General features: G+C 45.6%; 1 protein-coding gene across 1 annotated transcript in view; it reads left to right on the plus strand.

The window, feature by feature from the left end:
• The window catches only part of G3BP1 (G3BP stress granule assembly factor 1), a gene marked incomplete in the record, with an annotated part of 1,274,318 nt that overhangs the window by 317,552 nt on the left and 930,170 nt on the right, over positions 1-26,596 (plus strand). The window contains 1 exon segment of the mRNA XM_044069418.1: positions 23,889-24,093. Coding sequence (XP_043925353.1) covers positions 23,889-24,093 — 205 coding nt within the window.

Here is a 26,596-nt window from a genome sequence, read left to right on the forward strand (position 1 = left end):
AGTCCATCATGAAACGGTTTCTGGAAAGCCTGGAGCAAATCTAAACAAGCACCTCTTCTACTCAAATACAAACAACTATGCAGTCTTGCTAAAAAAACAGGTAATAATAGACAAGAAATCATTCTGTAGCTCAGGGCAGAACAAATATAAATCAAACTGTTGTAAATTCTGGACAACACTCAACAGCATCCTCTACCCTGATAATCCCTGTAACCCCTCACCCTACCCAAACACAACTCATGAGGAAACAGCTACCCTATTTAACTCACATTTATCTCCTCCATACAAAATCTCCTACCCTCTCAACCCACCTCTCCCTCAGTACCTGTCCTCTCACCCACCCCCAACACTTCACCCTTTTACTTCAAGCCTGTGCCCATTTCCTACATCAAATCTCTACTGCTCAAACTCAAACCATGCTCCCCCTCCACTGACAAATTACCTCCAACCTTCCTTAAACTCACAGCTGACTCTATCGCCTACCCAGTAACAATATTAATAAATAGATCTATGCAAGAATCTACTGTTCCTACCCTTTGGAAATCCTTCTACACTATCCCTTTCCACAAAGGAGGTAACTCCACTGACCCTTCAAACTACCAACCCATTGCCATTCTGTCCCCACTATCTAAGATACTCGAAAAATGCATCCACACTCAACTTATGAATCACCTTCTCAATCAAAATTTACTCACCCCTACCCAACATGGCTTTCGCCCCTATCACAGCACAACTATTGCTCTACTATCCTTCACTCACACCATAGCAGAATCTCTGGACAACAATAAATTTACTTCCTGTCTCTTTCTTGACCTCTCCAAAGCCTTTGACAGTGTCTCATCCACTACTATATCTAAACTCACTAACTTTCCTCTCCACCCCCACCCTCAACTGGTTTGCTAGTTATCTGTCTGAATGCAAACAATCACTTAAATGGCTCTCTTCCCCTTCTCCATTCTTACCCCTCTCTACTGGTGTGCCACAAGGTTCCATCTTGGGTCCCCTCTTATTCAACATCTTCACCAATGACCTTTTCACCTCATGCCATCAGTCCACACTTATACAATATGCAGACAACTCCACAATCATTTCTACAGCCAACAACATCTCTGACCTACACTCCCTAACCCAAAGAGCTCTACTTTCCACTGAACAATGGCTTTCAGAAAACTTATTGATTCTCAATCCTACTAAAACCAAACTCTTACTCTTCCTACCCCACTCTCTTAATCATCATAAATCCTCCTTTGTCATTAAGTCGTGCAATAACACAGCTATCCTACCTGACATCCACACAAAACTCCTTGGAGTCATTATCGACGACGAATTAAAATTCAGTCAACACATACAGCAATGTATAAAGAAAACGCATCATAAATTAGGTCTATTATACCGAAACAAAAAATATCTCAGTCCCGAAGCTAGACTCACCCTAGGACAAGCACTCCTCTTTCCCCTCGCTCCTCTATGCTGCTCCAGTTCTCACAAATATCCAAAAAACTACCCTGAATAAACTCCAACAATCCTACTACAAAATAGCCAGATTCATCACCATCTCTCCAAACAACACACACCACTGCATTGCTTTGAAGTCTCTACAATGGCTAGAACTCCCACAACTACTACATCTCTATCAGTTTCACATGTTGCACTCTGTGCTCTTTAAACGATCCTACTGTCCATCCTTATCTCTCCTTGTCTCTGTCTACACCCCATGTCGACCCCTCCATATCTCTAATCAACAATTGCTTGATATGTACCACCCAAATAAGTCAGTGGTAAGCTACTCTACAAACACTCTGTGGCCCAATCCTGGAACAAACTACCCCTTGACATTCGCTCAATCTGTCACACCCCACTATTTAAAAGAAAACTTAAGACTCATTTACTCAATTCCAGAATTTGCCCCTGCTATGACCCTACATAACCCCCCCCCACATTGGAATCACTCCATCTAGCCTTGTCATACTTCTGAACTCTATCCCCACCAGTACAGTTACATAGCAAAAAAAAAAAACTTGTGCTGTCATTTAACTATTGATGTTATGTGATCCTATCTCGCCTACATTCTGAATGATGGGTTCGGAGCCGATCCCTCGGCTCCGACTCGGCACGCTTATGCCAAAGAGCGAAGTCTCTTATTGGCTGAGCTTACTATATCCCAGGATGCACCACCACCAGTCCCCCAGATCTCGTTTGCCGCTTCCCTGCAAAGACGTGGTCTCGAGCTGGCTGGGCTGAGTAGCTTTTATTAACTACTTTTTCTGTCAGTTTTTTGCTCTTTTATATCACAAAGCCGTTTTAACGGCTATTGCGCCCTTTGTGCGTTTGAGTAGTGAAATTTGTTGTGTGTGATTGGGTTGAGTTTGTTTCGGCCCCCCTTACAATCCAGGGCCTTTTCGGTCAACCTTTATAACTGAAGCTTTTAGTGGTTTAAAGTTCCCGGTTATTACAGCTAAGGTTGTGTTTTACACTATTACTGTAAGCCTTGGGTTTTTGTCACAAGCTTAATCTACAGTTGTTAAATTTCCTGTCAGAAATTGTTTAACATCATGTCTCAAACCCTAGGCCTTCGGCTTTAAAAATGTTCTAAATGTGCTTTTAAGATGTCTGTTACTGATGACCATCTACTTTGTGTATATTGTTTAGGGGCAAAGCACTTGCAGGAGTCATGCAGCGTATGTCACGCTTTTTCCTCAAGGGTCCTCCAGGAGAGGAAAAATAAATTGATTCTCAAAGGGTTAATTAAACCCTCTTTGAAGAAGCCTTGTCTTCCTCTCCGCTCCTGCCAAAGAAAAGGGCTTCGGTTCCGACCAGTCCGTCGGATCCGACTGCCAAGAGACCTAGGCAGGCCTCTCCTTCGGCTCCAAAGACTTCGGAGCCGAGGTTGGAACGGTCTGCCTCGATGCCTCCAGTATCGACTCGGCTCGGAGCCGATGGCTGGGGCATCGAGGCGGGTCACCTTCGCCGGCTCCACTGCTCGGAGCCGACAAGGGTCGCCTCAGACACTTCCTCCTCGGCCCGAAGTCTACCTCGGCACCGATGGAATCTGGTGTGTGTTCCTCGGCGCCGATTCTCATCGAGTCGCCTCGAGCCGGGTCCCCTAGTCCCTTGGGGCCGAGGGAGGTCTTCGCGGACCCGTTCTGTTTCCTCTCGGTCTTCGAGAATGTGGGGTTCTGATATAGACAGGGTGCTCCAAAGACTGTTCCAGTCCCCAGTCTTCCAAAATTTGTTTGGTTCCGACCCAGTTGGCTTCGGAGCCGATGACCATGACCCACCCCATTGCCATTCCTCCTCCGACTGCTTCGGCTCCGCCGGAGCAGGTCCTCTTGGAGCCGGTGGAGATCTCAGGCCCGGCTCCGACGCTTACTTCAACCCGGCCTCGGGTCCAAGTTTGGTACGGGACTTCTTCGGCTGGACCCGAGGGTGATGTTTCGGGACCTATGCTTCGGTTCCGAGCCTCCCTCTCGGTGCTGCTGCGGGACTTCCGTACCATCATGGCTCGGAGACCGGACACTCCCAGGATTCTGGGGTCCGGCTTTCAGGGCCATGAGGAGTGCCTTGGCCAAATCCTCTTCGCCATCTCTCCGTTTTACCAGCACCTTCCTGGGCGTGGAGACTGGGTCTTTGGCAGTTCCCTGTCCGTAGCCAGCGGAGCCCCGAGGCCTGAGGTTACCCCAGTGGGGTTCCTCCTCCTGAGGGTTCTTCGGAGTTGTCTTCAGAGGAACCCCAAGGAAGAGATCGTGCAAGAGGAAGCACGTGGACTCCCCGAGTCTATTACATCGGACACTGATATGGATGATGAGGGGTCCCCTAAGTCGCCCTCGGATGATGTCTCTTTTGCAGACATCTTAGAGATCCTCAAACAACGAGGCGGCTGGATGTCCAAACCCCCCTCTGCGGACGAATCAGTGCTCCTCAAGGCCTTTGGGGCTCAGCCCTCCGCCTCCTGGGTGTCTCCCGCCTTCGACGAGCTTCTGGATTTAGTTTGTCGAAGGGCGTGGGAACATCCGGATACCGTGGAACCAGTCCCTTCTCGTCCAAACAAATTCTTATCTGCTCCCCCCGAGAAGGAGTTCCTTACTAAAGGCGTGGCTGTAGATGCCATGGTGGTGGCATCTGCTACACAACAGGACGTGGCAGAGGCTTCAACGTCCATCCATCCTCCTAATAAGGAGTCTAGGAGTATGGATAGGTACGGGAAGCGCACCCTGACTTCAGCGGCCTTTACCTTAAGGTCTCTGAATTATTTGGCACATTTTACCAGGCTTCAGAGGGATCTGGTCAAGGAGTTGTCAGATTCCATCTCGGGTAACCTACCTGAGCAGCTAGCACAGTCCGTTAGCTCTCAGTTGGCTATCCTTACGCCAATTGCTAACTCGTCCATGAGGCTCATTTCCTATGCGGCGAGGGGCGGGTAGAGCGGCAGGCACAGGCGTGGCTCACGTAGACAAGCCTGGCTCCGCTTGTGTCAGTTCGCGGAGGCCTTCAAGTCTTCCTTCGCCGACGCTCCCTTTGATGGGTCCTCATTGTTTGGACCCAAGGTGAAAGACACCCTTACCCGCTGTGAGCAAGAGGGAAAACGTTATCTGCCGTAGGGGCCGTTATTCCACTCCTTCGGCCTTACCCCAAGGCCAAAGGAGGGGAAAATGTGGTTCAAAATCTAAGTTTTTCTCCCAACAGCAGGAAGATTCCCGTCCAGAGGCAGAGGGCGGGAAATTTTTCAGGGAGACGCCGTCCCAGAGGCGGCAGAGGGCCCCGCAATTCTGGAGACCGCGAGTCCTTTCGTGGCTCTTCAGCCTCCCACACGACATGAGGGATTGCCCGGCTGTGCTGCTCGAGCCAGTCGGGTGTCGCTTGCCAAGCACCTAAAAGCCTGGGAGTCAATCACTCAGGACAGATGGGTGCTTCGATAATTGCCGGAGGTTACACCATCCCATTCAAATACTCACCCCTCCGTCCAAGAGAATCCCGGACCCACCACCCAGTCAAAGGGAAATAGCAGCCGCAGAAGCTTTAAAGCTGCTAGAAAAAGGAGTCATCCAACCAGTCCCCACAGACCAAATCGGATCAGGAAATTACTCCAGGTTCTTTTTAGTGCCAAAAAAGACAGGGGACCTGAGACCAATATTGGATCTCAGCAGACTGAACCTATCCGTCACGAAATCCAAATTCCGAATGGTCACGTTGCAATCCATTCTCCCGTTGTTGGAGAAGGATGTTTGGATGTGCTCCATAGACCTCAAGGACGCCTATTATCACATACCGATGCATCAGGCGTCCAGAAGGTATCTGCGCTTCAGCCTGGGAGTCAGTCATTACCAATTTTGTGCTCTGCCCTTTGGTCTCACCACAGCCCCCAGGGTGTTCACCAAGTGTTTGGCAGTAGTGACGGCTCACCTGAGGAGTCTTGGATTCCAAGTGTTTCCCTATCTCGACGACTGGCTCCTGACTGCCACCACCAGGCATCTACTTATGGACAACCTCAAAGCCACCATCTCCCTGGGTGTTTCCCTAGGGATTACATTCAATTGGTCAAAGTCTGTCTTGCTGCCCTCTCAGCATAAAGTTTATAGGAGCAGAGATAGACTCAAGATTGATGCGTCTTTCTTCCTGCCGAAAGGATCCAAGTTTACAGGGCCAAGTTCAAGCTCTGATCTCGAGATCCAAAGCCCCAGCCAGGATGGTCCTACAGGTTCTAGGCTCAATGTCTGCCATGGTACTTTTAGTTCCTCTAGCAAGGTTACACATGAGGATTCTTCAGTGGCTCTTGTCAACTCAATGGTCCTTTCAAGATCTTCCCTCAATCATCACATCATGATTACGAAATATGCAAAGGGACCTTCGCTGGTGGCTTCAGACATCCAACTTGGATCAGGGAAAACCCTTTGTTCTCCCTCCAGTGGTTACCCTGACGACAGATGCCTCCCAGATAGGGTGGGGGCATTGTCTGGGCAGGCTAGTTCAGGGCTCCTGACTTCCTGACCAAGCTCTTCTCCACATCAACGTGCTGGAGATGAGGGCTGTACTTCTATCCCTACAGGCCTTACACAAGTTTCTTCCTCAGGGCATCATCGCCATCCACACAGACAACATGTCGGTGGTTTGGTATCTGAACAAACAAGGAGGGACCAGATCGTATCCCCTTTGCAGAGAGGCCATGAGAGTGTGGGAATGGGCTGTAGCTACCAACCGCTTCTTGGTAGCGACCCACATCCCGGGAAAGTCAAATGTATTGGCGGACAAATTAAGCAGGACAATTCTCTCTCCTCACGAATGGTCTCTAAACCGCACAGTAGCAGCCCAGGTTTTCAAGAGATGGGGACGCCGTGCTGCGACCTATTTGCGACTCCACAAAACACCAAGTGCCAAAGGTTCTTCTCCTTGATTCCACATCAGGAAGTACCAGCCATGGATGCTCTAGCACAACCTTGGCCAACAGGGTTACTTTATGCTTTTCCTCCAATTCCACTCCTTCCCAAAGTTATTCAAAAGCTTCTCAGCTAGGGTCTTCAATGATTCTGATTGCCCCATACTGGCCTCGTCAGATATGGTTTCCTTACCTGAAAAAGCATGCAGTGGACGATCCGTGGACCTTAGACCTGATCCCGGATTTGCTAATCCATCAGTCGGGACATTGGCATCAGTCCCTTCAATCTCTGAAATTGACAGCTTGGCTCCTCCACTTCCAACCTTAGTTAGAAGTCACACACTAGACCGGAAGTTGTTCACATTTTATCTTCGCCCACAAACCCACCACTAACAAATTGTACCTCAGTAAGTGGAAGAGGTTTGCTATCTGGGCTCAACTCAAGGGCTTAGACCCTATCACTGCTCCTGTCCCAGAGGTTTTGAAATTCTTAACATCCCTGTTTAATCAGGGATCTTCTGTCTCAACTATTAAAGTTCAACTAGCTGCTATCTCTAAATTCCATGAATCCACGGATCCTCCTTTGATGAGCAGCAGACTATGCAAAACATTCATTAAAGGTGCAGTCTGTTAAGACCACCAGTTTTTCATCCTGCACCTCCGTGGGATCTTGATTTGGTGCTTGCATTAACATCTCCCCTTTGAACTGGCTGCTACATGCAAATTAAAATATCTGTCTTGGAAAACGGCATTCTTAGTGGCTATTACTCGCAAGAAGAGTCTCAGAGCTTCAAGCCCTGTCTATTAAACCACCGTATTTGATTTTCCACAAAGATAGAGTATCACTTAGGCCTAATCCATCCTTTGTCCCAAAGGTCTGCTCTAGTTTCTGTCTTCAACAATCTCTAGAACTACCAGTTTTCTTTCCAAAATTCTCTAATGAAGCAGAATACACTCTCCATAAATTGGATGTTCACAGGCAATTACGCTTCTATTTAGACAGGACTCAGCAACTTCGTAAGTCAGACCAGTTGTTTGTGTCCTTCTCAGATAATAAATTGGGCCAAACCATCACAAAAGCTACAATCTCAAAATGGATCAGAGATTGCATAACTCAGGCCTATTCTTCTTGAATAAGCAACTTGCATCATCTATCAAAGCTCATTCTACCAGAGCTATGGCTACTTCTATAGCTTTTCATTCCAAGCTCGCTATATCGGAAATTTGTGCTGCGGCTACTTGGTCCAACCCGCACACTTTCATTTCCCACTACAAATTGGATGTGGCATCTAAAGGACGAGCATCATTTGGTTCCACGGTACTCAGGAGTGTTTTCCAGTGAGCCACCCAGGAGAATGTAGGCGAGATAGGATCACATAACATCTTTTAGTTATGTACTCACCATAACTTCAGATGTTTGGGATCCATCTCGCCTACATTCCTGATACCCACCCTCCTTCCCCCTGCCTTGCAGATCAGAAGAGATTGAACGGTTTTGAGCTCCACTGTTTTTATCTTGTTTCATCTGACGATGTTATATAAGCAGGGTATGCATGTGTGCATGTATGCGGACAAACTAGATCTGGGGGACTGGTGGTGGTGCATCCTGGGATATAGTAAGCTCAGCCAATAAGAGACTTCGCTCTTTGGCATAAGCGTGCCGAGTCGGAGCCGAGGGATCGGCTCCGAACCCATCATTCAGAATGTAGGCGAGATGGATCCCAAACATCTGAAGTTATGGTGAGTACATAACTAAAAGTTAATGTTGTTTTGTTTATTATTTACTGCTGTATTGTTTTGTTTTTTGTTTTACTACTGAAATGACTAGTTTTATTTCTGTTTGCTATACCTGTATACTACTGTAATGTTTTTTATTGTACTATCTGGAGCTTTTCTCCTCGGGTCTCAACTGAAAATGGGACAAAATCCCAGTTGGACTAACCCGGATCCTGCCATCAGGCGGTCCCGCAGTCGGCCCGAATTCCAAAGTCTTGGTCCAGCGTCAGTTGCTGTCGCTTCTTCCCTGACGTCAGTGCGCCAGGGGTATATAAGAGGCACCCAACGCCATTTTGTTCAGTCTTTCTTGCTGTGCGGTGCCCGAAGCAGAAGCAGTTCGCAAGTGCCGGTCGGCCGACACCTGAGATTTTCGATTTGAATTTCAGTCCGAAGTCTTCAATAAAGCTAAGTACCCCATTGGGGAACATTTTCTTGCCTCAGTCCGATGTCAGAAAAAGTTAACAATTGCATTTCTTGTGGGAAGCAAATACCTCATAAGGACTTCCATTCCTATTGTATTCCTTGCCTAGGCCCAGACCACGACGTCACTGGTTGTCGGATTTTCGCTAGGTTTAATAAATGCGCTGTTAAATGCCGTTTTGACTTCGCACGGCATTACTTTGGTAGGAAATTTAATTATATCATGCCTTCGGAGCAGCCGACCGCAATTCATAAAAAACGCAAGGATAAGGGCAGGCAGCCTAGGAATAAGCCAGACCCCGAAGCCTCAGCTGGACCTGCTGCCGGTTCTCTGGTTTTCAGTGAGGCGCCTACGCAGCCCCTGACTACCGCAGAGCCGGAACCCCAGACAGCTGCCGACTCCCAAGCGGAGTCTACTAGGCCAACGCAGCCATCTACTGACACCAGAGCAGAATTAGACACCGGTGCAGAGGAAACACCTTTGGTTGCAGAAGGTGTCTTCAGACCGACTACACTCACCATTAAATCTTATGCTAAGCTTAAAACTCCTTTAAAACCTAAGAAAACTGTTCAGTCTACAGGTCAAGGCCCCATGCCTAAGAAACAGATGGTTAAGATGGCTGAAGATTTAATTACCCTTATCAGGGGTTCCCATCCCCCTCCTGATAAAAGACCAAGACAAGAGGAGGATTATGCATCCTCTGACCAGGTTTCTCTCTCCTCAGATTCTTCTGAGGAACAGGATTACACTTTTTCCACCTTATGAGGATTCTGATGCTGAAGACTCTCTTCCCTCAGCATCTCCCCCTGAAGACTACTCCTTTGGGGAAGCATTACATACCATGAGGGAACATTTCCACTGGGAAGGCCAGGATTACTCAGATTCTAAGAAAAGGCTCCGAGAGTTCCTTTTATTACCCTAGCACAGACCTCTTGCTATCCCTCCTGTTTTAGATATTGTGGATGATGTCTACTTGGAGTCTAGTTTAAATCCAGACTCTCTACCTCCTGCTCCAGCCAAACCAGACAGATACTACAGGGTACCTGACTCGCACAAATTCCTTTATAAAAGCCCTGTAGCTGACCCAGAAACCATATCCCAGGGTCCTAAGGGAGCAAAAGCTTCTATGGCTAAAAATCCTGTGCCCTCTGAAAGAGATTCCAGAGCCCTAGATAGATGGGGAAAGAAAATATACACCTCTGCAACTCTGGCTATGAGAGCATTAAATTGCCAGTTTCACATGTTGAAATATCAACAATTCCTGATGTCTCAGTTAAAACAAAACATGAGCACACATTCAGAACAGCCTGAATTCAACGAAATGCAGGATCTGTTGCATGCAGCTGAACAGGTGGACAGGCATACTTTACAATGCGGATTTGATTCATTGGAAGCTTCCTGTAGAGCAGCTGTTACTGGCTCTGTTATTCGTAGACATGCTTGGTTAAAAGAGCAAACCCTCCCTGACCATGTTAAAGCAAAATTATTAGATGCACCTTTACAACAGGATGTATTGTTTGGTGTCAAATCAGAAGAGGTTATAAAGAAAATGGAGGATAAGGCTAAATCTATGCAAACGGTCAAGAATTTCTTGCAGGTACAGCCCCCTTGCTTCAGCAGAAATTGGCCAACAAAAAATTGGTCCTTCCCAGCTACAGACAGATCACAGAGGGGCAAATACAGACACCCAAGGGGAAGAGGTCAGTCACAGGTCCCTTACAAACCTCGCCAATGGGGTTCTGCTACCCAGAAAGGAGGAGAAGACAGGCCCCAAGCTAGCAGAAGGCAGACACAATGACTCTATCCTCAAACTACCAAGCAAATCTCTCCTGGCAACACACTTGGGAGGAAAACTAGCATTTTTTGCAGACAACTGGCACCATCACAAAAGACAAATGGGTTCTAAACATTGTCTCTCAAGGATACAGATTCCACTATCATACCTTACCAAGGATCAAAGGAATGCCAAACCTGCCACCAAATCAATGGGCAGAGGCACAAAAACAAATTACAGCTCTCATGAATATGAGCCATTCAACAGGTATCTACACAGGAGCAAGGACACGGATTTTACTCAAGACTCTTCCTAGTTCCAAGAAAGGACAAAGCATGGAGACCCATTCTGGATCTTTCAATTCTGAACGCCTATCTGCAAGTACCAAAATTCAAGATGCTAACACTACAGCAGCTTCTTCCCATGCTGGGCAAGAATGCTTGGCTAGTCACTTTGGACCTCAAGGAGGCATACCTGCATGTCCCTATCAGACAAAATTGCAGAAGATACCTCCGCTTCATTGCAGGTTCAACGCATTATCAATTCTCTGCACTGCCCTTTGGCTTATCTACTGCGCCCAGGGTCTTCACAAAATCCCTGGCACCAGTAATTGCATACTGCAGACAAAGGAATTCAAATATACCCATACCTGGACGACTGTCTTATTCAAGCAGAAATCAAGGACATTCTTTTACAGCATCTGACATTTGTCAAACACCTTCTATGTTGCCTAGGGTACACAGTAAACGAAAAGAAATCAAAACTAGTGCCCTCACAAAACATAATGCTCCTTGGTGGCAGCTTAAATACAACGGCCCAGATGGCTTATCTCACGCCAGACAAACAACGACAGCTGTTTCAATATTTCAAAATAATGGCAACAAAGACCCAACTCCCTGCAAGAAAAATTCTGCAGGCCCTGGGATTCATGGCGTCTTGCATACTAATACCATTTGCAAAACTGCATATGAGGAAATTACAATGGTACCTGAAAAGTGTATGGACTCAGCACAGCCACAGCTTGGAAACAATGATTCCACTCATTCCCTGCCTTCAACAGGAGTTTCTATGGTGGGCACAGGCATGTCACCTCAACAAGGGTCAGCCTTTCACCTTACCCACAGCCAGGCAAACTGACAACAGATGCATCGGACTATGCCTAGGGAGCACACATGGCAGGACAGTGCATTCAGGGCAAATGGACTACAGATCAGAGACACCTACATATCAATCAAAAAGAAATGTTTGCAGTGCAGAATGCCCTAACAGCTTTCAAGCACCTTCTACACCCAGGACAACTACTAATAAGGACAGACATCACCACAGTTATAAACAAGCAAGGGGGCACACATTCCTACCCTCTATGCAGGCAAGCAATGACCTTGTGGAACACTTCACTGTCTTACCAGGTTCAATTATAAGCAGAATTCCTGCCAGGAAAGAGAAACGCATTGGCAGATGACCTAAGCAGAAACATCATGGATCCACACAAATGGAAACTAGATCCGCAAGTATTTGCAATGATGGTTCAAAAATGGGGACGCCCAGACATAGATCTGTTTGCAAGCCCCCACAACCACCAACTTCAAAAATTTTGCACAAGGATCTTCCATCCACTAGCTTGGAAAGTGGACGCCCTCTCATTCAGTTGGAAAACATTAACAGTGTATGGCTTCCCTCCACTGCCTCTTCTAGCAAAGGTACTGCTGAAAGTCAGATTAGAGAGGCCACAAATGATACTCGTTGCACCAGACTGGCCACGACCAGCATTGGTACCCAATTTTAAGGAACATGGCCCACGGCCCACCATGGATTTTGCCACAAATTCCTCACCTGCTCACCCAGCGAGACCATCAGATTCTACACAGCCAGCTCAAGACTTTAAACCTGGCTGCATGGCAAATTACCTAAACAACCAGCCAACACCTTTATCCAAAGCTGTTATGGATGTCGTCCTGGAGACCCGGAGGCCCAGCACCAGGAAAACCTATTCAGACAAATGGAAAATATGTTGCGCCTGGAACCAAGCTAAAGGCCTAAACCCCCTTGATCCAAACATCCCTCAGATTCTACAATATTTAACTGAGATGTTACACAAAGGACTTTCCTTTTCATCTATTAAGATCCACGCCTCAGCAATTTCAGCTCATTACAGCACGGATCCTCCTTTATTTTCACATCCACTCCTAAGACATTTCCTCAGAGGAGCTAAGAACTTAAGACTGCCAAGGAGAGCTCCAACACCTACTTGGGATCTCAACTTTGTTCTGGAAATGCTTACACTGCCACCCTTTGAACCAGCTTTTTCATCTGATTTAAAATTTCTTTCATGGGAAACTGCCCTACTACTAGCAATAACCTCAGCTAGAAGAGTCTCAGAGCTACAGGCACTAATGGCAGTGGAACCTTTCATAATTTTTCATCAAGACAGTCTCTAGAAAGTAATCCTTCCTTTATGCCAAAGGTGGTATCCAGTGTGGCCCTAAACCAAACCATTCACTTGCCCACCTTATTCCCATATCCCCAGAACAAAGGAGAAAGACTCCTGCAGTCTTTGGACATTCACAGGCAATTACGTTACTACTTGGGTAAAACTAAGGCTTTCAGAAAAAACTGACCAGCTTTTTGTAGCCTATGCTACAGGATCACAAGGAAAAGCCATCTCAAAACAGACCATTTCAAAATGTATAGGGCATTGCATACGTTTCTGCTACACACATCATAGGAAACCAGTACCTGCTAACATTAGGTCCCACTCCACCAGGGCTACAGCTTCATCAGCAGCCTTTCTCAGGGGAGTGCCAACCAAGAATATTCTGGAAGCTGCTACTTGGAGTTCAGTGCACACCTTCACCAAAAACCATCACTTGCCTCTATACTCTAAGACTAGAGCTGGTTTTGCCAATGCAGTTTTGCAGAGCCTACTAGCTTCTTTTAACCCTGTTCGACTCCACCTCCCATCCTTAGCTTTGGGATTCAACCCAAGTGTGATGACTGCAGCAGGGTAACATGATGAACATAGTACAGTTTTGTATCTACCATAAATGTAGATGTTCAAGTGTTCACCCTGCTGCAGTCCAGGTTACCCTCCCTCCATCCCCTCTGAACTAGCTGAACTTCTCTACCACATTATCCTATACTACCTCTGTGGTGTATTTGCTTGTGCGTAAGGGTTTTGTTTGATTTTTATATAGCCATGTGTGTATGTGTGTGTATATATATATATATATATATATATATATATATATATATATATATATATTATATATATTTTGCCTACCTATTGGGGGCACCTGACATCTTGGGCAAGAAAAACTGAAGAAAATGGCGTTGGATGCCTCTTGTATACCCCTGGCGCACTGACGTCAGGGAAGAAGCGACAGCAACCGACGTTGGACCGACTGCCGGACCGCCTGATGGCAGGATAACCCAAGTGTGATGACTGTAGCAGGGTGAACACTCTAACATCTACATTTATGGTAGGTACAAAACTGTACTTTGTGTACACTTACCATAAATGTAGATGTTAAAATGTATTCACTGTTGCAGTCCTGGTTTCCCTCCCTCCAGCCCCCTGGCTTTCTCTGTCCTTTCTACCTATCATCTTTATGGCCATCTTTTACGGCAGGGATATTTACTTTTTCCTGGAGGTGTTCCACACCATGTAATAGCTTCCTATTTTGGGGGCTCCTGACATTTGGGGCAGGAAAAACCGACGTAATGGCATTGGCTGCATGTTTTATACCCCTTGACGTCATGGAAGAGGCGACAGCATCCGGTGCAGAAATCTCAAGACTCTGGTGTTCGGGCCGACTGAGGGCTACCTTCAGGCAGATAACCCAAGTGTGATGAATGCAACAGTGAATACACTCAAACATCTACATTTATGGTAAGTGCACACAACTGTTCTTCCTCTGCCTTACCCTTTGGACTTTCTATCGCACTGATGGTTTTTACAAAATATCTAGCTTCTGTGACTGACTATTGCAGGCTTCAGGGCATCCATGTTTTCCCTTACCTCAACTATCTCCTGTTTGACAACTTGCAAAGAGATACTGAGTAAAATGTTCTTTTTTGCCGTTTCTCTTTTGCAATGCCTGGGTTTTGTCATAAATGACAAAAAATCCATTCTGTGCCCCTCTCACGATCACATCTTCCTGGGGTGCAGGATTCAAACAAACCTCATGAGTGTCTTTCTCTTCAGGCACTGGGCCTCAAGTCCTACTTCAGCAACCTTTTGCCTCTTCAGCCAGGGAGTTCCTCAGGGTTTTGGGTTTCATGGCATGCACTTTTCCAATGCTTCCTCTGGAAAAACTTCATGTGCGCAAACTCCAGTGGTTTCTAAAGTCTGGATGTCGTATTCACATCTTATGGACAGGGGATTAGAGGAATTGGAAGCCTAAAAGCGGAACTTAAGTGATGGATCCAACAAGTGTCTCAACCCAGGACTGTCCTTGGATCCCCTACCCTCCAGTCCAAAAGCTGTTCACAAATGCTAGACATAAGACGGGGGCAGCTTTCGGAAAATTGAAAGTCCAAGGGATATGGTCCCCCTCTCAGCAAAGGGAACACATCAGTGTAAGGGAGATGAGGGCCCTGCTGCTAACCATTCAAACCTTTTATCCTCTTTCTCCCAAGACCTATAAAACTGTTTAGACAATGTGGCGGTCCTCTGGTATGTGTTCAAGCAGATGGGAACCAAATCCTATTTGTTATGGCAGCTAGCACTCCAGGTTTGAGAGCTGGCAGCCCAGTGCAGGGTGATGCTCCAGGCAGCGTACGTCCCGTCCAACAAAAAGTGTGTGGCAGACACCTTGAACAGCTTCGTAACAGTCCCGCGAATAGATGCTTCAAAGGGCTGTGTTTCTGGACATTGTCCATCAGTGGCATATTCCTCAAGTATATCTCTTTTTGCTTCCTCTATGAACAGACAACTTCCACAGTTTTGTGCTGGAGTCAGTCACCCTCTAGTCTGGAAGGTGGACACCCTTTCTCTTGGACGGAGATGTTTCTGTATGCATCTGTTCCCCTTCCAGTCATCCCAATAGTTCTGTTCAGAATTCAGCAGGACAAACCAAAAATCTTTCTGTTTGACCCCCTTTTAGCCAAGACTACATTGGTTTCCCCTTCTCTTGCATTTAGCCAAGAGCAGTCACCACAAGTTACCTCGCGTCTTGATATCTACGTGGAAAACGAGATGTGGGATAATAGGGAGAGGGGCACTATGGGTAAAGCTTAGCTCAAGAGTTTTTTGGCTGGCACGAGCTTGTTATAAGGCTGCAGCTGTTCTGAGGTCGTAACAGACACCCATCAGTAATGAACGAAGATGAACAACACAGATGGAACGTTGTGGTAAGAATATAACTTTTTCTGTAAGACTATTCCACTAGTGCTGCAGCCTAGTCAGAGGCCCTCTTCACGGGATTGGACACTGCAGCTAAATGGACTTTCTGTACATACCTTCACTTAACACTACAGATTGGATGGCATTTCCAGATTCAGAGCGGGGTTTGCCAGGGCCCGACTCTGTGGATGTTCTTCATGTTTCACTGTTGCAGTCATTACATTTGGGTAATCTGCTGGCAGGTTGCCCTCAGTCGGCTTGATTAACAAAGTCTTGGGTCCTGTGTCGGTTGCTGTCCCTTCTTCCATGATGTCAGGTCGTCAGGGGTATGAAACATGCAGCCGACCCCATTACATCAGTCTTTCTTGCTGTGCGGTACCCGAAGCAGAAGCAGTTCGCAAGTGCCGGTCGGCCGACTCCTGAAATTTTCATTTTAGAGTTTCAGAACTTAAGTATTCAACTTAAAGGTAAGTACCCCGTTGGGGAATCTTTTTTGCTCCTTACCGATGTCAGTAAAAGTTAATAATTGCATTACTTGTGGAAAGCAAATACTTCATAGAGATTTTCATTCGTACTGTATTCCTTGCCTAGGCCCTGACCACGACATACATTGCTGTCAGTTTTGTGCTTTATTTAATCAGCGCACTATCCGTCGTCAGTATATTTTTGCCTTTAAATATTTCAGTTCTCTGTTTAATTATCCAGAAATGTCGTCAGTTAGCCATCCGACTACCAGGATTCCGAAAAAGCACAAAGATAAAGACAGAGGCTGTCGAGGTCCAAAACTGCAGATGAAACTTCTAAGCCAGTCGCCAGTTCGCCGGTACTCAGTGAGGTGCTTTCTCAGCCCCTGATACCCACTACTTCTGATTTCCAGGCCACTACTGAGACCCATTCGGAGTCCGGTATGCCACGAGATACTTCAACTATGGAACCCACAGATGTCTCTTGCTTGGATGGGTCCGGAGCCGCTGTGCAGGCACCAGCTTCTGAGGGTGTATTCAGGTCTACAGACTTGCATATTAAATCTATTCCACTTTCATTACTAAGGCCTAAATCTCGATCCATGTCTAAAAAACCAATGCCTAGGCCACATGCTCAGGCCCCTATGCCTAAAAAATGATAAAAATGGCTGAAGATCTAATTACTCTAATCCAGGGGTAGTCAATCCCCCCCCCCTCTAAGAGGCGTAGGGCTGAGCTTGAGATTCTTCTGACTCTTCTGATGACCTGGATTTGTCCATTCTTACGTATGAGGATTCTGATGCAGAGGATTCCATTCCCTCTGCTCTCCCTCCTGAGGATTTTTCTTTTGGGGAAACTTTACATGCTTTAAGGGAGCATTTCCACTGGGAAAGCCATGAATTTTCTGATTCAAAAAAGAGGCTTAGGGATTTCCTTCTACCTCAGCATAGGCCTTTAGCTATACCTCCTTTACTAGACATTGTTGATGTGTTTGAGTCCAGTTTGCCCCCCTGATTCCCTGACTCCGGCTCCTAGTAAACCTGACAGATACTACAGGGTTCCTGAGTCCCACAAGTTCCTTTTCAAAAATCCTGTTGCAGATCCAGAAACTATTTCTCATGGGCCCAAGGGCATTGAGGCTTCTACTGCCAAAAATCCTACCCCTTCTGATAGAGACTCCAGGGGGGCTAGACAAATTGGGTAAAAAGGTTTATACTTCTGCAACCTTGGCAGTCAGAGCTTTAAACTGCAAATTTTATATGTTAAAATATCAACAGCATATTATTGGATTGCTTAAACAGAATATTATGTTGATTCCTGACTGTGTGGGAAATAAAGATTTACAGGATTTAATGCATTCTGCTGAACAAGTTGGAAAACATACTTTGCAATGTGGTTTTGATTCCTTAGAGGCCTCTTGCACGGCTGCTGTTACTGGGTCTGTACTTAGAAGGCATGCTTGGCTTAAGGAGCAATCCTTGCCTGATCATGTTAAAGCTTAAATTGTTGGATGCTCCTTTAACTCAGGACCGCCTGTTTAGCAACAAGGCTGAAGAAGTTCTTAAAAAGATGGAAGATAAAGCTAAATCTATGCAAACTGTTAAAATATTTTTTACAAGTGCAACCTCCAGGATTTAGTTGGCACTGGCCTACTAAGAATTGGTCCTTTCCAGTCCCTTTCAGGTCCTCTCAAGCCAAACCCAGACACAGCGGAAAACCCTAGGTATCAGTCCCAGGGGACTCTCAGAACTAAGCAGTGGGGGCCTCCACTTCCAAATCTGGAAATAAGACACCCCCCCCTTTGGTAAACAGTCTCAATGACTTCCTTTTAAAATTCCCAAGCACTTATCATTTGACCCACGCATTTGGGGGGGGGGGGGGCATTGCTCTTCAGGCAAAGAACTGGGAACTCATAACCCAGGACAAATGGGTTTTAAATAGTGTCCCGGGGATAAAGATTTCATTTCCACATGTTGCCAACACCCCAGACCTGCCCCCAAATCAGTGGGCAGAGGCTCAGAAACAAGTACTTTCCCCTCTTTTGCATGGGGGCTATTCAGATGTTACCAGAAGAGGAAAAGGGACAAGGTTTCTACTCCGGGCTTTTTCTGGTACCCAGAAAAGACAAATCATGGCATCCAATCCTGGACCTGTCTACTCTAAACACCTTTCTGGACATTCCAAAATTCAAGGTGCTGACTCTTCACCAATTACTTCCTATGCTAGGCAAAGACGCCTGGTTGGCAACACTAGATTTAAAAGAAGCATACCTGCACATCCCAACCAGGGAATTTTGCAGAAGATATCTACGCTTCAAAGCAGGCTACTCGCATTATCAGTTCTCTGCACTGCCCTTTGGCTTGTCTACTGCCCCCAGGGTATTCACAAAGTGCCTGGCTCCAGTTATTGCATTTTGCAGGCAAAGAAATATTCAAATATATCCATACCTGGACGATTGTCTAATTCAGGCAGAAAACCAGGGCATACCTTTAAATCACCTGGCATTTGTAAAAAGGGTTCTAACTTGTCTGGGGTACACCATAAACGAAAAAAAATCACAACTAGCATCCTGTCAACAAATTGCATTCCTGGGTGCTAGCTTGAATACAACTGCCCAGATGGCTTTCCTCATGCCAGAAAAGCAAATTCATTTGGTAACCTACTTCAAACAAGTGGCCACAAGAACCCTGCTATCTGCAAGACAAATATCGCAAGCCTTGGAGTTCATGGCCTACTGCATTCTTCTAATTCCATATGCAAGACTGCATATGAGGAAACTACAGTGGTATCTAAAAAGTCTATGGGAGTCAACATTATCACAGCCTGGAAACAATGATTCCTATCATACCTTGCCTATGCCTGGAGTTCCTATGGTGGGCAGAGGCCTGCCACCAAATCAAGGGACTACCATTCACGCCATCTCCTGCCGCCCAAACCCTAACTACAGATGCATCAGACTATGCATGGGGGGCTCACTTGGCAGGGAAGTGCATTAAGGGCAAATGGAGCCCAAATCTAATGCACCTACATATCAATCAAAAAGAAATGTTAGCTGTACAGAATGCTCTGACAGCCTTCAAGGACTACATTCTTCCAGGACAGCTAATGGTAAAGACAGACAACACCACAGTTATGTGGTACATAAACAAGCAGGGGGGTACACATTCCTACTCCCTCTGTAGACTAGCCATGGCATTGTGGAACAGAGCCTTGAGCTTCCAAGTGCACCTACAAGCTCAATTCCTGCCAGGAAAATTAAATACATTGGTAGACGGACTAAGCAGAAACCTCATGGACCTACACGAGTAGAAACTGGAACCAAGGATTTTCAACATGTTAACAAGCGAGTGGGGGAGCCCAGACATAGATTATTTGCCTCCCCCCAGAACTACCAGTTGGAGAAGTTTTGCACAAGGACTCCCCACAAACAAGCCTGGAAAGTGAATGCTCTGTCCTTCACCTATCAGTCTACGCCCCCCCCCCCCACTTCCTCTGCTCTCCAAAGTTCTAAAAGTCAAACAGTACAAACCAAGGATGATCTTGATTGCTCCAGACTGGCCGCGCCAACACTGGTACCCCCTCCTGCGCAGTGTCGCAATTATCTCCATGGCACCTGCCTCAGACACCTTCTCTGCTGTCTCAGCAGGAGAAAAATTCTGCACCCTCAGCTTCCAACATTGAACCTTGCAGCATGGCTAATCACTTAAAATCACCCTTATCCCTCAGCAAATCTGTGATGGATGTCCTCTTGGAGGCAAGGAGACCTAGTACTAGAAAATCTTACGCTGATGAATGGAAAGGATTCTGTGCCTGGAACCAGTCTCAACGGATGAGCACAGCAGCGCCCAATTTACCTCAGAGTTTGCAATATTTAACTGAGATGGTTCACAAGGACCTGTCTTTTTCTTCCATTAAAATCCACGCCTCCGCTGTTTCAGCTCATAACAGATCCCACCCCTCTTCTCTCATCCTCTGCTTAAGCAGTATTTCAGAGGGGCAAAACACTTGAGACCACCCAGGAGAGCTCCAACCCCTGCCTGGGATCTTCACTTTGTTTTGGAGAAACTCACTCTACCTCCTTTCGAGCCAGCTGCTACAGCAGACTTAAAATTTCTTTCTTTGAAAGCAGCCTTCCTTTTAGCAATCATTTCAGCTAGACGGATATCTGAATTACTGGCCTTTATGGCAGTGGAGCTTTTCATCATCTTTCATGCGGACAGGGTATCTCTCAGAACCAATCCATCCTTCATGCCCAAGGTGGTATCCAGTGTGGCTCTTAATCAGTCCATTCATTTGCCAACTTTCTTTCCCAACCCACAGAACAAAGGGGAATGAATTCTGCATTCCTTGGATGTGCACAGACAACTTAGATTCTACTTGGACAGGACTAAATCTCGAAGAAAATCTGAACTGCTGGTAGCATTTGCCGCTGGGTCAGAGGGGAAGGCTATTTCAAAACAATTTCTAAATGGATAAGCCATTGCATTCATTTGTGCTATAAGCACCATGGAAAACCTATCCCCCGGGGGATCAGATCTCACTGCACCAGGGCTGCATCTACTTCTGCAGCCTTTCTCAGAGGTGTTCCTACCAGGGACACCCTAGAAGCTGCTACCTGGAGCTCTGTACATAGCTTCACCAAGCATTATCATTTACCAATTTTCTCGAAATCTAGAGCTGGCTTTGCCACTGCTGTCTTGCAGGGCCTTATATCTGGCCCTAATGCTGTATAAACTCCTCCTCCTAACCATAGCTTTGGAAATCTACCCAAATGTAATGACTGCCAACAGCGAAACACGAACATAGTACAGTTGTGTACACTTACCATAAATGTAGATGTTAGTGTATTCACTGTTGCAGTCCTGGTTACCCTCCCTCCAGCCCCCTAACTTTTTTTCTGGCTATACCTCTACTTTCCTTTACTATGCTTAAAAGCCTTTTTGGTGTATTTGCTTTTTCCTGGAGGTATACCTTTGTGTTTTTATGTTTGTTTGCTCCCCATTAGGGGGGTACCTGACATCTGGGGCAAGAAAAACTGATGTAATGGCATCGGCTGCTTGTTTTATACCCCTGACGACCTGACGTCATGGAAGAAGGGACAGCAACCAACACAAGACCCAAGACTTTGTTAATCAGGCCAACTGAGGGCAACCTGCCAGCAGATTTCCCAAATGTAATGATTGCAACAATGAATACACTCTAACATCTACATTTATGGTAAGTTTACACAACTGTACTGTTCCTGGAAAGCTTTTCTGCCTTTTCCTCCACACTTCATGAGCTTTTGTATTCTCCCTCCTGTTAAGAGTACTGCAACAGATGAATAGGAGGTCATAGAATAATTGTGTGAAGTCTTATCCATCACAGTAGATGTATTTCTCTTCTGTGTTGCAGTATTCCAATCCATCCCTCATTCCCCTTGATGGTTCGATTCCTTTCTTTGGGTAGTCATGGCTTACTTTCCTTAGGCTGGCTCCTCCTGGGGCATTCAGTTCTCCGGTAAATGCTTGTGTTATGGCTGACTTATGACAGCAGCCTACATGTGACATAACACGCATCCTACAGTAGTGAAAGATTTTTGTTTACTGGCTGACATTGGGTCACCTGCTACAAACATTTTTCATGTTAAGAATACTGCAACATAGAGGACATCTATCGTTTGTGTAAGATTTTACACAACTATTCTTTCTCTTTCCTTTTGTTCCCACCACAGCAAAACTTTTCCAGCCAGGCACAAGGTACATTCTGCTATTGTGAGCCTTGGCATCATGTATCGCTTTTCAGAAAACGTAAGATTCTCAAGTATTCTGAAAGCAGCATTTTTGTTTTCTGTGCATACTTTTACAAAGCATTACAAGTTAAATTCCTTCTCCAGATCTAGGTCAGGCTTTGCTAGGACTATTCTGTTGGGGCTTCTGGACCCTTCTTCCCCCTCCATTTCTAAGCTGTGACAGTATATGCATATAGCTTGGGCTACTGCAGCAGTGATCAACATGAAGAACATGGTACAGTTATGCAAGTAAATGTACCATAACAGTAGATGTCTGAATGATCATTGCCACTAGCCATCCCCTCCCACCCTGCTTTTTTGTGTGCATTTTTTATGCCATAATGTGAACATTTTATTTTTATTTTGTTCCTAGCAATGTAGTCTCAGGGCTCAGCCACTCTCTCTTGTTGACAAGCTGTGAAGGTCCTGGTGCCCGAGCTGTATTTAGTATGCTTAGATGGTGCTCACTAACTGCTTGGCTGTATGGAAGGGGACTCTAGCTTTGGAAGCTGGTTGGCTGTTGTATCCTGTGCAGGATATAACCCGTACAACTTAGGCTGCTGCAGCTTGATTATTCAAATGTCTGTTATGGCAAGTTTACTTGCACGACTCCACTTGGTGTGGGTTGACTTTAACGAACTACTTAACCTTTTTGTTGCAACATTTGTGGTCTAAGCCTGATAGGTTGAGAATCATTATTCTCTTCCTTTTACTGTGGCATTGGGCTCCTCTGCCTGGGATTTCTGGTCAGATGTGGGAATTTTTTTGCTTATCCCCCATGGATTCCCCATTGAGATGATCTGATTGGTTCTTGATATTTCCATGGTCTAACTATGTGGGCATCAGAGAGGTTCTGTATATCTGCTAGGTCTTAATTTCAGTGCAGAACCAGCTCATTTGTCTTTGGTTCTTGGTAGAGTGTGGGATTAGAGTTCTGCTCTGGCTGTTACAGCAGTCACTCCCTTGAGCAAAACTGCTCTTTGTCTTGTACTGGAGATCTCACCCATTAAGAAGCTCTGAACTTGTAAGACAGACTTACTTTTCTGCAGTCGAGTCCCTTGGTTCAAGCAGTTAATACTTCATATGTAGACAAGTACCCTTGTTCTCTGGCCTTTCAGCGTGTTTTCTCTCTCCTCCACCCTTTTGGAAAGGGATGCCTGTCCTCTGTCATTCTGAGGAAGTATATCAATCCTTGGACAGATCCTTTCCCCTGCTTTCTTACAGTGGTTGAGTGCTGGGAGGAGTGATGGATCCTCCAAGTAGTGTGTCTATTAAGGAGTGTGCACCAGAAGAGTCCAGATTTGGGTTGGTTGAGCTGATGGTCTTGAGAGTGGTGTTTGATCGACTTAAGGTGAAGAATGGTCGTCCAGAACCCTTTGTTTTGTCAGCCGCTGCCTTGTTTAGGAGTGTGGCTGTCTGTGCTTCACTGTCAGCTTCAGTTAGAACCATTTTGTTCCCATCAGCATCTACGGATTAGGGCTTGCTTAGGTGTTAACCCTTTACTCAGTCTTTTAGCCAGCTCTGGAATAGTTCTCTCTCTTGCTGCTGTAGTGATTTCACTGCCTGAGCTTCAGCCCGACTCTAGATCCCATCAGGGAAGGTTCACATTTTGTGTTGATCAACTGAATTACATAAGAGCCACCCTGGATCTGGAATACCCTGCTGTGGTTCCTTTGGAGACTGTTATATTACCTAATTAATTTTGAACATGGACGCTTACTAGCAGCATTGTCATTTTGGCATGTGAGCAGGGCTAGTGTGTTTTTGTGGTTGTGATGTCCATCAGCTTGTCAATGGGTAGCCATCCCTGAGTGCTGGAAATTCCAGAAATTGATCTATGTTAGTGGAAAGGGAAACCCAACTAAAAGACTTGCTGGGAACGGTCCTCTTTGTAGACTAGCTAATGAGGTTGACCTATATTCTTAGTATGTAACCTTTCTTATGAGATTCAAAATTCATGTTTTAACAGCAATGAAACAGATGAACACTTGGATGACCAGGTTGTTGAACCAGAGCAAGAACCAGAACCGGAGCAAGAACCAGATCCAGAACCTGTAGTACAGGAGGAAAAAGTGGAAATTGTTTCAGAAGAACCTCCTCTTGAAGAACCTGTGGAAAGGTGTCCTTCACCAACACCTGCTGACCCAGCTCCTATAGTTCAGGAGGATTCCAGGGTATGTGTGTGTTTAAAGCATATAATTGAACTAAGTAATTTTATGTTTTTCGGTCTGAAGTAATGCTTGGTGATGCTAAATGTATTCAGTCTGAAGAAATGCTTGGTGATGCTAAAATGTATTTTACACATGAAATTAAAGACAAAATTACATTATTTGGATACGAGTGTTAGGATATAACAAATAAGAGATGTCTCAAGTTTATAGGAAAGGATGTTTTTTGAATTCATATCCTAACTTTCAGAGTAAGTAATCACCCATTTATACAAAAAAAAAATTGTAAAAGGACAGATGGTACTGGCAGCCCATATGACATTTAACAAAGATTTAATAAAAGAACTAGAATTTATTGAGATTCTGCGGTAAAAACTCTTAAAAATTGGTTATTAAAGGGATGGGAGAATAGATATCCCTTTTGAACATGTCGATGAGGGGAAATCCCGTCATTGATAGGTAGATGGTAAGTAGTGGGAAGAAGGTAATTAACATTTAGTGGTGACCTATAACAAGGATATGGAAACTATCCGGAAAAATTAGACAAATATTGGGAACTTGTTGGCAGTATATCAAATAAGTTAGAGGTTTTTGACAGGCCATTAAAATTTAGCTTTAGGAGGAATTTGAAAGATTTTTGAAAGAGCAACCAAGTAGGGTGAATGAATGAGTGACTGAGGGGACATTTCTTTGAGCGGCACAGTGGTGCAGCGGTTAACGTTGTCGCCTCACAGCAAGAGGTTCTCCGATTCGATTCTCGGCTGGGGTGCCTTCTGTGTGGAGTTTGCATGTTCTCCCTGTGTTCGCGTGGGTTTCCTCCGGGTACTCCAGTTTCCTCCCACATTCCAAAGACATGCATCTGGAGCATTTCTCCCCGGGCCTCCGCTGAAAACAGGCTCTGTGGAACCTAGTCGGACATTCCCGGTCAACAAATGTTAAATAAAAAAAAATAAATAAATTTAAATGGAGATGTTCTTAGTGTTTCACTGTTGCAGTCATCACACTTAAGTTATCCTGCCAGGGGTAGCCCTCAGTCTGCCCGAATACCAGAGGCTTAGTATTTATGCGTCAGTTGCTGTCGCTGCAGGATTGACGTCTGGTCATCAGTGGTATAAAATCAGAAAGCTGACACCATTACATCAGTCTTTCTTGCCGTGGAGCCCGAAGCAGAAGCAGTTTGCACGAGTGCTTGTCGGCCGCTACCTGAGTTTTCATTTCCGAAATGGTTAGTCTTCAACAGCCAAGTACCTCGTTGGGGATCCTTTTTTCTTGCTCTAACCGATGTCAGAAAAAGTCAACAGTGTCTCATGTGGAAAGCAAATACCACACTGAGATTTTCATTCTTACTAAGTCACCTGTTTAGGCCCAGACCACGACGTGCCTTGCTGTCAGCTTTGTGCTTTTGTTAAGCACCAGAAATGTACGTTATCTGGCCCTTATTGTAGTTAAATATTTTTGCTCTCTATGTATTCTGAAATGGCTTTGGTAAGCCATCCATCTACCAATCTTCTGAAAAAGCGCAAGGATAAAGACAGTGACAGACCGCACAGGTCCAAAACTGCCGATGATGCTTACGTTAAGCTAGTCGCCAGTTGTTCAGTCCTCCAGTGAGGTGCTTTCTCAGCCCCTAATGCTCGCTTCTGGGGATGCACAGGCCGCTACCGAGACCCATTCGTATGCCGCGAGACTCTTCTTTGACTAAAGATACTGTGGATGTCTCTACCTTGGATGGGTCTGGAGCCACTGAGCAAGCACCGGCTTCCGAGGAAGTTCTTCGCACTACCGATACTCGACACAAACCGACTTCTTTCGCATCTTCAGTTCTTTGTAAAACTACCGAGTTTCTAAAGCCCAGGGTGCGAACTATGCCTAAAAAATGACCCAAGCTCAAGCAGCTGCTTCCATGCCTCAATCTCAAATGCTTAAAATGGTAGAAGACCTTATCTTGCTTATTAGGGGAAGCCAGCCTACCCCTTCCAAAAGAAAGAGACTTGTCCCCAGCAGTTTTATCTGACCAGGAGTCCAATGACTGAGGTTTTGAATATGTAGAAATGCAAGCCTGGTCTGCTTATGAGGATTCAAATGCAGAGGAATCCATTGTTTCTGCCTCTCCTCCGGAGGATTTTTCATTTGGTGAAACCCTGCATATTTTAAGGGAGCATTTCCAATGACAGTGTCAGGACTATCCTGAATCCAAAAAGAGACTCGGGGAATTCTTAGATTTACCACAGCACAGAACTTTAGCCATTCCTCATGTCCTGGATATTGTGGATGATGTTTTTATGGAATCCAGTTTAACTCGGACACCCTTCCTCCTGCTCCCAGGAAGCCTGACAGGTATTTGAGTCCCCAACTCTCACAAATTTCTTTTCAAGAATCCTACTGCTGACCCAGGGGACATCTCCCAAGGACCTAAAGCAATAAAAGCAACAACAGCTAAGAATCCCACCCCCTCGGACAAGGATTCTTGAGCTTTAGACAGATGGAGTAAAAAAGTATGTACCTCTGC

Source organism: Protopterus annectens, chromosome 4.part0, assembly GCF_019279795.1.
Source record: "Protopterus annectens isolate FY-2018-M chromosome 4.part0, PAN1.0, whole genome shotgun sequence".
Lineage (NCBI taxonomy): Eukaryota > Metazoa > Chordata > Ceratodontiformes > Protopteridae > Protopterus > Protopterus annectens.